At 35.9% G+C, this 11,393-nt stretch overlaps 1 protein-coding gene across 1 annotated transcript; it reads left to right on the top strand.

The window, feature by feature from the left end:
- Positions 1-706: 706 nt before the first annotated feature.
- Positions 707-5,096, top strand: LOC132181906 (isoeugenol synthase 1-like). The gene is made up of 5 exons (XM_059595135.1): positions 707-895; positions 1,014-1,148; positions 3,751-3,982; positions 4,339-4,542; positions 4,900-5,096. Exons 1-5 carry the CDS (start codon positions 707-709, stop codon positions 5,094-5,096), a joined length of 957 nt encoding a protein of 318 aa, XP_059451118.1.
- Positions 5,097-11,393: the final 6,297 nt, after the last annotated feature.

Below are 11,393 nucleotides of genomic sequence, written 5' to 3'. Positions count from 1 at the left end.
CTAGACGGTAGGAACCGCAATTCAACTCTTATTCGTTCGTCAATGAAATCGGATTGAACTAACCAATTACTCGATTGGAACTTGAATATTACAGTTTTTACAGTATTATTTATTTTTATTTTTTAGAAATTTATGTAATAATTGATCTTTTATGAAATATAACTATTACATGACTATTACCGTTATGCTAGTTAATTTGTAAATGAAATTATGAGAAATATTAAGGGTACCAATTTTTTTACCAAGAAAATCTTACTAAACTGATGTGTAATTCGTTTATTAGTATCAGTTACATTTCTCTTAATTGGTAAAAAATTTGGTATCCCAAATATTTCTCATAAAGTATAAGGTACCCTAGCAGCACTCAAACCAAATGTTTGTGATGATATTTTAAAAAAAAAAGTAGGTGATGCATGTATTATAAATGCATGTATTATAATTTTCAAATCTTTTATTTCGAAAATAGTAGTAACATTTTTTTCATTTTTCACGTGGCAGTTGCATAATAATACCCCAATAGCACTCAAGTCTCAAACCAAATAATTGTGATGACTGAAGATATCATTAAAAAAAACAAAAAAACAAAAAAGAGTATAGGTGGTGATACATGAATTAATAGTATAAATACAGCACAATCTAGAGGGAGAGGAGAGTGGCAATAAGCATTAATAGAAAAAGATCTAAAGAAGAGAAGAGGGGAGAAGAAATGGAGAATGAGAAGAGCAAGATAATTATATTTGGGGGAACTGGCTACATTGGGAACCACTTGGCCAAGGCCAGCTTGTTGTTGGGCCATCCAACTTTTGTGTATGCTCGTCCCATCACCCCACGAACCACTTCTTCCAAAGTTGAGCTTCACAAGGAGTTGCAGTCCATGGGAGCTACCTTTGTCCTGGTTCTCTCTCTCTCTCTCTCTCTCTCTCTCTCTCTCTCTATATATATATATATATATATATATATAAATGTTGTAGTGAAACTATAGATATATGTTGTATGTTCATTTGAGACTGCAGGGAGAACTAGAGGAGCATGAGAAGATTGTATCAGCACTTCGGGAAGTGAACATAGTTATCTCTGCATTGGCATACCCTCAAGTTCTTGGCCAACTCAAAATCATAGATGCCATCAAAGTTGCTGGTAATATAAAGGTAACCACTCTGATATCTATTAGTTTATTTTGTTTTTTGTAATGTCTTTGGTTGTTGGTTGTTGGTTGTGTTAAATTTTATGTTGGCTAATTTGTGGCTCAAAACAATTTGGTGTACCGCAGAAATTGATTGTACTTGGACAAGTTTTAAGCGTATAATTTTTGTTAAAGAACCGAGACACTCGTTCTAACTTCTAAGTGCTCGTTCCCAGCTCGTTCGAACGAGCTGCATCAACAAAGGTAATGGCCTTGATGGGATTGCAAAGATAAGCAAAACACAAAGTACAACTCTTCTAAAAAAAATGGATTCTATCCAGGAATTGAGGAAAATAGGAGAAAAACTCAAACTTTGAGTAATCCTTATTAAAAACTAATAAAATATAACAAAGCTACATTCTTAGGTTACCTATAACATGTATTTAAAGGCAACAAACTTCTAAATTTAGTAGAAATAGAAAATATGCACCTTACATAATTTGGTTGTAACCAACAAACTGGTAAGAATAAGACTCTATTTCAAGTGTAGTTCGAACTGCCACTTGCGACTGCCGATTTTGTCTCTATTCTTTTTCTGTCGTTTCAAGTGCAGCTCGAATTGACTTAAGACAACAAATTATGCCTTCAGTCTTTTTCCTGAAGTTATACGAACTGAGTTGAGTTTATATGAGTATATATAGCTTATCTAATAATCGAGCCTACCTTTGTGGTTAAGGTCGGCTCATTCATTAAACGAACCAAGTCAAGCTTATATGAACGGGTTGTCAAACGGATTTGTTCATTTACGGCCCTAATTACGAAACATAATTTTTTTTTATACATGGATGTATTTTGTGGCTATTTTTGAGACAATTTTATTTAACATATCTATGTTTTGAATTATGTTTCATATTCCAATATTGGTTGCTTCTTAATGATTATTGATGTTTGTATATTGTGCAATATCTGTTTATCTGCTCAGCACTTTACATTTCAGTTCTCTAAGCGTTTGATGAGTTGTTTCAGGAGAGAACATGTGATCACAAGTACTTTCCTTCTAACCCTAGTTTTGATAGGCTAAGTTTTGTACTTAAGCTTAATTGAAATAAGTGACAATTTATCATTATCATCAAAATAATAGTAATGATCATGAGTGTGAATTCTCATTCTACTATTTGTTTTTGTATTTAACTTTAAACAATTAAACTTAGGGAAAACTGCACTTAACCTTCTAAATTATCTCCACTTTTGCAATGTTCCCTCTAAAATTTAGTTTCTCTTAATTTAGTGTTGTTGAAAATAATTTTGGATAGTGCACAAATTCTCATTGATATAAAATCATTGCAATCTAAAAATTAACAATAAAATAAATAAAATACAAGAGATGAAAAGTAGAGTATGGAAAGATCTCACAATGTGCTATAGAATCACGCAAAAACGTTGTCCTTAAATGTTGATTCGTGCTTCCCGGAGTGTATAACTCGGTGCGATCGGATCCTTTGACACGCAACCTCTCAGGATTAGACTATAGCGTCTACCTTCGTTAAGGACACACTTCCAAATAACGAAGAGTAATAGAACAACCCAATTATCAAAGTTGGTGAAGGACTTCAGAATATTATTTATAGAAAAAAAAACCAATAATATAGCATATGGCTTTATGCCATAAAACAAGTGTTTTGCAACACACTATATGACCTTAGCCTTAGATAGAAAAGAAGTGTTTTTTTTTTCTTCTATCTCTCATATATGTTCTTACCTTCAATGTATTAGTATATCTATATATACAAGTATTGGAAAGTATGTCATAAAGGAAATCTAATGAACAAACGGTCAAAACGTTAAAAAACCTCCCAAGCATAAAACTTGTTATAAAATGCAATAAAACATATTAACTCCAAACGGTTATAAAACGTAAGGAAATCAATGGGTTAATGACATAACACCAAAAAACGGTAAAACATTTGTTAATAATCAAATGGTCAAACTATAATAAAAGTTGTTAAAGACTAACATTCAAAACTATAAAAATCAATTAAAACTAATTTTTATTTAACTCATAACCAAGTAATAAATACAAACGGTCATAAAAGTTTTATCTCATAACCAAGTAATAAATACAAACGGTTATAAACCAAAATGGTTTAAGATGATTTTTATTTATCATAAAAACTCATGAAGATAATATCAAATGATAAAATATTTTCAAGTGACTAAAAAATGAATGTTTGTAACAAATATTACAACAAGTGTATCCATATTTCAATTGATTTCAATGTCACCATTCCGTTAGGATTTTTGTTAACTCTTAACTAGGGGTTGTTAAAATTTCCAAAATACCCACATTTGTTTTAGGACAAAAAAAATGCAAATATTAAGGCGTTTGTCCGTGAATTTAACGGTATTTGCAAAAATATCTATGCCTCAATCATTGCAAAAATTTTAAATATTTTTTCTAAAAAAAAAACGACGGTATTCGAGCATTTCTTTTCTCATGTTTAGAGCTTAGCTTTTAACACAATTTATCATTGACCATTTATATTAAATAATCGACTAAATTAAGATGGAAATTAATTTAATTCTATAAACACACAATCTTGAACATTTTTGTTTAATGGCTTCCCAAGAGGTTCCTTCCATCAGAATTTGGGTCTGAAGAAGACAGGATAACCCCTTTACCCCCTTTCGAAGCATTCCTAGAGAAAAAGAGAAAGATTAGGAGGGTCGTTGAAGCAGCTGGGATTCCTTACACATTTGTTTCTGCAAATTGCTGTGCTTCATACTTTGTTAATTACTTGCTCCATCCACATGAGAAAGCAGACGACAACATTGTCGTATATGGAAGTGGTGAAGCAAAGGGTATGTCAATGGCTATCTTTCACTTTCTCCAAACATTTTTAAAATGTACATGAATCCATTGTTACGTGGAACAAAGTTTTCTTTCAAACTTGTTTCAATGCAATTTATTAAATGTATATCTGTTTTTAAACATGTGATTCTGCCATGCATTTTTAAAATGCTTGTGAAAATGCATGTAATTTGTTAATCCTATTAAAATTTCATGTGATAATCCCATGTTCTAAGAATATAATTGTTAGGTTAATATTGACTAGATTGGAGAAATTTATTCCAATTAATTAGGAGGAAAACTTTGTTCTTATTTATATGCACTAATTTATTTATTTATTTTTTGCAATGTTTGTTGTTATATTTAGCGGTGCTAAATTATGAAGTGGATATTGCTACGTACACAATCAAAGTGGCTACTGACCCTAGAACATGCAACCGTATTGTTATTTATCGGCCCCCAGAAAACATCTTGTCACAACTGGAGCTGATATCACTTTGGGAGAGGAAGACTGGTCGATGTTTCAATAGGATTCATGTCTTGGAGGAAGAAATAGTAAAGCTTTCTGAGAGTAAGAATCTACACTTAGAAGAGTTTCTTATCAAAGAAGTTTATTGTGCATATCCAACATATATTTTTACTAAGTGTTTGCTTGGTTTAGCGATTTTAAAACACGTTGTTTGTGAAAAAAAGAAAAAAAAAAAAAGAAGTGATATCAAGTTTTGATTTAATGCTTTTGGTAAAATCGTGGTTCAATGTCTAAAATCGTATTTTTCTTTTTTAGAAAGCACCCCTTACGTACAACTTGAAAACGTGAAAAAATTCACAATTTCAAAATGTCTTTCTTTGTATTTGTTTACTTAATTATTATTGTTTTTCTTTATTGATCATCAATCAAAACTTACTTAATTTGTGAACTTTGTTGCAGCCATACCACCTCCAAACGACATACCGGTGTCTATCCTTCACAGTGTATTTATCAAAGGCCAGACGGTATTTGAATTGAGGGAGGATGACATGGAGGCTTCAAGGCTATATCCGGATTACGAATACACAACCGTCGATCAACTTCTTGATATTTTTCTTGTTCATCCCCCTAAGCCGGCAGCTGCTGCGTTTGGATGAGTTTTCAGTCGCTTTGAAGAAGAGAGAGAGAAGGAATAAGTTCTTGAGGTTGTTCGATGTTGAACAATGTTAAAGTATTAATTAAATTATTAAATTTATCATTTCCTATTGTTTGGTGTCATTCTCTTACACATCTCTTGTCCATTTGTTTTTTTAAAAAATCTACCATTAAATCTGTGATATCGCCTCGCAATGCAATGTGGCAATGAGACACAGAGATTTTTCTTTTAAGCATGCATTATTAGTTCTACTTATTCTCATACCCATATGAAACCATGCTAAAAAATGGGCATCCCCGGCAAATGTGAAAGAGCTAATATGGTGCCCATCTACCCAAACAAATCTTGAGTTGTCCACCCACTTGTTTGAACAAGTAAGCCCCATAAGGATTTTCTAAGCAATCCAAATAGCAACAAATTGATAGGAAATCCGAATCTTGAAACAAGTACATAAAAAAAAAAAAAAAAAAATTCTTGTCGTGGCACCATCCATACAAGTTAGTGCTATAACTGTTAGGAAATTAATCCTATTTCCCAAGACCCTTGAGATGCGAAAAATTAGAAGAATGCGGAATAACAAAGATAAGCAATCACACACGACACAAAGATTTAAGTGGTTCGGCTTAACTAGCTTACATCCACTGGCGAAGACGACCTGGAGGAAATCCACTATCAAAAAATGATGTACAAAAATAGTAGAGAGAAAATCACTTTGATTCCAATGCCCCAAAACACTCAAATCTCACTATCACACAAGAGAGATTATTCCTAAAATAGAATATAAAAGATAGATGTACAAACTCTTCTTTTCCTGGAACAGATGTCGACTGATCTCTATTTTCTTCTCTCACTTTGCAGCACCTTTTCTTCTAATCACTTGTTTTTGGCTCCCCCAAAAACCACCAAGAAGAAAAACACCCTTGCTGCCCTTGCACACACTTTGATTCCTCTCAAATTCTCTCCCACGTTGTGTCAATTGCACTTACATTTTTCTCCCCTCTTTTGGTGCTTCACATTTTTGGCACACTTCAAAAAACTCAAGGGCTGCTCCTTTATATAAGAGCACTAATTTGGTTAAAAAATCCTAGTACAAGTAGATTTTCTCCTCTTCAAAGTATATCACGGAAACCAAGTCCACATGGGACTTCAATAACCAAGTCGGTCAACACAAGAGTCCAACTTCCAAAAGGATTTCCAAATACCACTCATAAAAGGAGTCTCCAGCACCTGAGAGGAATAATAGACAATGGGGCCCACTCCAAACTTGATTTCAAGTCACATGTCTAACAATCTCCACCTTGACTTGAATCCCATCAAGTCGCAAAACGTGTCTTCTCCGGTTGTCTCCGCCTCAGCCCTTAAGGGCAATCACACTCCACAAGTGTTTCTCAAGTCCAAGCGCCTCTTGAACTTAAGCATAGGACCTGGTTTAAACATAACACCATGCTTTCCTACCAATCCTATAGACCATACAGCTTTCTCTGATGACTCTTTCTTCCTGTAGACCCATCTGCACTCTTTAGCGTTCTTTCCCTTGGGTAATTCTGCCGATTCCCAAACTTTATCTCTTCGTAGTGACTCCACCTCTTTCGGCATACCATCCTGAACAGATGATGGATCTCCACTACTAGCTGTCAGAGCAAAAGAAACCACATCCTCAAAGCCATACCTCTTTGTTGCTTTTCGATCATGTTTCTCTTTGCCTCTTGCTAAAGAATAAGATTCTTTCTGGTGCTATGAGTCTCTTGAAGATTTCCCGTCATCACATTCATCCGTGAGTGAACACTTTTTATCAAGCTCCACCTCCACAAATTGTTTCTCTTTCTGCACTGTACTTTCAGAAAGGTTTTCTAAGTTAACAAACTCAAACTTCTTCGGTTCATGCTCTATAACTTCAGGTTCTGCACCTTGACCTATCCTTGTACATAGCACACTCATTAAAAGTCACATTCTAACTTCTAATACTCTTCCAATTTTGATCATCCCAAAATCGATAACCGAAGGCCTCATCTCCATATCCAATGAATAAACACTTACTAAATTTACCATCTAGTTTACTCATAGCATCAGACTCAACATGGACATACAAAGTACAACCAAAAACTTTCAGATGTGAAAGATTTACCTCTTTTCCACTTCAGACTTCTTCCGGTAGTATATGGCTCAGGGGAACGGAAGGCCCCCTGTTTATCAGGTATGCAGCAGTGCTCACTGTATCAGCCCAAAAAGTCTTTGGTAACCCAGCATGCAATCTCAAACTCCTGGCACGCTCATTGAGAGTCTTGTTCATGCACTCAGCCACGCCATTCTGCTGCGGTGTTCTCGGGATAGTTTTCTCCATTCTAATCTGTTGTGCAAAAATATACATAAATTAATAGGTAAATAATTGTACGTTTTACCTGCAAGTGCACAAGGTCAACAGAGTAGTATATGGTGCAAGTACAGGATCGATCCCACGAGGATTGTGATTTTATTTAGAATTAATTAAAAATATCAAATTGTCACAGATTTGATATTGAGAAAAATGAAATAAAAAGATAAATGAAAAGGTAAAGGTAAAGGCAGGGCTATGATATCCACCACTAATTATGTTAAACTAGTATATCAATATGCCAATACTTTGATCAAGTTATGCATATTTAATGTTTGCCAACCTAAGGGTTAAACTCTAATGCCTTAAGCTATTGATTTTCCTAAGCAACGAATTGGCCACTTGGTCCATGCTCAAATTCTTTTCTTTCCTAAAGGATTTAGCATGTCTATACTAAGTTGTTCTTTAGAAAAGCATATGTTCTATAGAAATCGACAAACACACAAGGCCTAGGGCATGGATACATACTCCTAGTTCCCTATGTTGATTAACCCAAGAATCGCGGTGTGGATTCTTTTGTTACTTAAGTTAAACCCAGGACTCGGCCATTCAAATTGATCTAACTAACAAGTCCATACCACATGCACATGTTGATCAGGCATACACATATGAGGAATTCATGCAAGCAGGTATTAGTCAAGTTAAATAGCACAACATGATCATCACAAGGCGCCAATATTGAGATATTAATTTAACATAACTAGGGCTTCAATCTAGCCCTAAATAAAGTATAAACTACATAATAAAGATAAAAATGGTGGAAGAGAAGAAAAACCCAAACTCCTCTTGATTCAGCCTTCAGTTCCTTTCCAGAGCTTGTGCCTCTTTTCTCCACACTATTCCTAGAGGCTAAGAGGTCTATTTATAGACTTTAGAAGTCCTTGAAAAAGTAGTAAACCCTAGGGATTTCGTAGGATTTTAATCCTATTACAATTGGGAGTTGGAAAACCCTAATATGGAAGGAAAGGGAGTCTGTCCGCAGCTTCTAGAATTCTCCAGCGCACAGGTGCGATCGATCACAGTGCGATCAATCACACTACCAGAAACTCCAATTTTTCCAAAAATCTCTCTTTGAGCCCAAATCTTCCAGATTTACTTCATTTTCTTCCAAAAGCCTACAAAAGCAAAGAAAATACAAAAATGAAGTAAAATGGCCTAATTAACCAAAACCAAAGGATTAAAACATGCAAGTTAAGGGCTGAAAATATGAATATTTTAGCACTTATCATAATCCCATTCACTGCGCAAAACTGTTTAAACCCACTGTCTTCGTATTCTCCTCTATTGTCTGATCTCAAACGCTTGAGCTTCAAGCCAGTTTCAGTCTCAACCATGGCCTTCCATTTCTTAAAAGTCTCAAATACATCAAATTTACTTTTTAAGAAATAAACCCATACCTTCCTGCTTGAGTCATCAATAAATGTGATGTAATACTGCGAGCCTCCAAGAGATGCCACTGGTGCGGGACCCCACAAATCCGTGTGTACTAGCTCCACCTTTCCAAGCTTAGGTGCTTTGCCAACTTCGGCGAAACTCACCTTCTTCTGCTTCCCTAGGATGCAACCTTCACACAAATCAGACTCAACTGACTTCAACTCTGGTAGTTTCCCCTTTGACATAAGTACCTTCATCTCTTTCTCGCTCATGTGCCCAAGCCTTAGGTGCCATAGTTTTGATTCAGCACCCGTATGTGCAACAACAATTGTATCCTTGCTGTTCATGGTCATATAGAGAGTACCCGTCTTATGACCACGAGCCAAAATCCTAGCTCCCTTGCTGACCTTCCACTTTCCATCGTGGAAATGAATTGAATGCCCTTCCTCATCAAGCTGTCCCACTGAAATTAGACTATTCTTCAGCTCCGGAACATGCCTGACCTTTTGTAGCTTTCATACTGAGTCACTGTGAACTCTAATGCGAACATTGCCTATGCCCACAATATCTAGTGCCAATCCATCAGCCAAATACACTTTCCCAAAATCTCCACCAACATAGTTCTCGAGAATTTTATGGATCGCTGTCGTATGAAAAGATACTCCTGAGTCTAAGACCCAAGAATCAAGGGGACTATCAACAGAGAGAAGTAGGGCATCATATATTTCTTCTGTCACTACGGTTGCATAATCATTCGTAGTCTCCTTTTGCAGTTCCCTGCAATTCTTCTTGTAGTGGCCAGTCTTGCCACAATTCCAACACTCAGGTTGTTGTCCAAATCTGGATTTGCTTCTCCCTTTTCTGGAATTTGATCTACCTTGACTGGAATTTCTGTCTTGTCCTCTACCCCGAGTTTCGAGGTTTAAAGCAGCACCAAAACAAGAGGCTTCACCTACATCTCTTCTGCGAACCTCTTCACTGAGAATCAAATCTCTGATGTCTTCATAGCTTAGTTTACTCTTTCCTACAGAGTTACTCACAGCCATCCTCACTGCTTCCCAGCTATTTGGTAAAGATGCCAAGACGATCAACGCGCGAACCTCATCATCAAAATCAAGTTCCACCGAAGACAATTGATTTGTGATGGTGTTGAACTCATTGAGATGATGTGCCACCGAAGCCCCTTCCGTCATTTTTAGGTTGAACAATTTCTTCATCAGATGCACCTTTTTGTTAGCCGACAGCTTCTCATTCATGCTTGACAAAACCGCCATTAGACCTACTGTGGTCTTCTACTTTATAAAGTTGTGTGCAACTGATTTTGACAGTGATAACCTGATAACTGCTAGGGCTTTACGATCAAGCAGAGCCCATTCGCTATCATACATGTCGTCAGGTTATTCTTCCAAAATAGGTTGATGAAGATTCTTCCCATAAAGAATATCTTTAATTTGTACCTTCCAATACCCAAAATCTTTGCCGTCGAATTTCTCGATTCCCATATTTTCTTCTTTACATGCCATTGCTCTCACTCGAACCAAAAACTTTGATATCAGTTGTTAGGAAATTAATCATATTTCCCAAAACCCGTGAGATGCGAAAAATAAGAAGAATGCAGAATAACAAAGATAAGCAATCACACACGACACAAAAATTTAAGTGGTTCGGCTTAACAAGTCTACATCCACTGGCGAAGATGACCCGAAGAAAATCCACTATAAAAAAATGGAGTACAAAAATAGTAGAAAGAAAATCACTCAGATTCCAAAGCCCCAATACACCCAAATCTCACTATCACACAAGAGAGATTATTCTTAAAATAGAATACAAAAGACAGATGTACAAACTTTTCTTTTGCTGGAACAGATGGCGGCTTATCTCTATTTTCTTCTCTCACTTTGCAGCACATTTTCTTCTAATCACTCGTTTTTGGCTCCCCCAAAAACCACTAAGAAGAAAAACACCCTTGCTACCCTTGCACACACTTTGATCCCTCTCAAATTCTCTCCTATGTTGTGTCTATTGCACTTACGTTTTTCTCCCCTCTTTTGGTGCTTCACGTTTTTGGCACACTTCAAAAAACTCAAGGGTTGCTCCTTTATATAAGAGCACTAAGTCGGTTAAAGAATCCTACTACAAGTAGATCTTCTCCTCTTCAAAGTATATCACGGAAACCAAGTCCACATGGGACTTCAATAACTAAGTCGGTCAACACAAGAGTCCAACTTCCAAAAAGATTTCCGAATACCACTCATAAAAGGAATCTCCAACACCTGAGAGGAATAAAAGACAATGGGGCCCACTACAAACTTGATTTCAAGTCACATGTCTAACAATAACTCCTGCCAATGAAGAAGATAGTTTGGAGAGGAAAAAGAAAAGGTACTGGAATCAAGCAGAAATTAAGGAGCAGTTGCGCAAAAGAAAGATACTACCATATATATGTAATATATGCATCAAGTTAGCTACAATAGATTGGTAGACTACATTCCAACCACCTATGCATGAGTACATGGCATCACTTTGCTAGTTTTGTACCAATTGAAGAACAGA

The sequence above is a fragment of the Corylus avellana genome, chromosome ca1 (genome assembly GCF_901000735.1).
Source record: "Corylus avellana chromosome ca1, CavTom2PMs-1.0".
Classification (NCBI taxonomy): domain Eukaryota; kingdom Viridiplantae; phylum Streptophyta; class Magnoliopsida; order Fagales; family Betulaceae; genus Corylus; species Corylus avellana.
The sequence above is the reverse complement of the archived record's forward strand: the minus strand, read 5'-3'. Positions and strand labels throughout refer to the sequence as shown.

Coding starts and splice junctions, on each gene's coding strand:
- LOC132181906 (XM_059595135.1), top strand. CDS start 707: ATGGAGAATGAGAAGAGCAAGATAATTATATTTGGGGGAACTGGCTAC. Junction 1,149..3,750: donor AAGTTGCTGGTAATATAAAG/GTAACCACTCTG, acceptor TGGCTTCCCAAG/AGGTTCCTTCCATCAGAATT. Junction 4,543..4,899: donor AATAGTAAAGCTTTCTGAGA/GTAAGAATCTAC, acceptor ACTTTGTTGCAG/CCATACCACCTCCAAACGAC.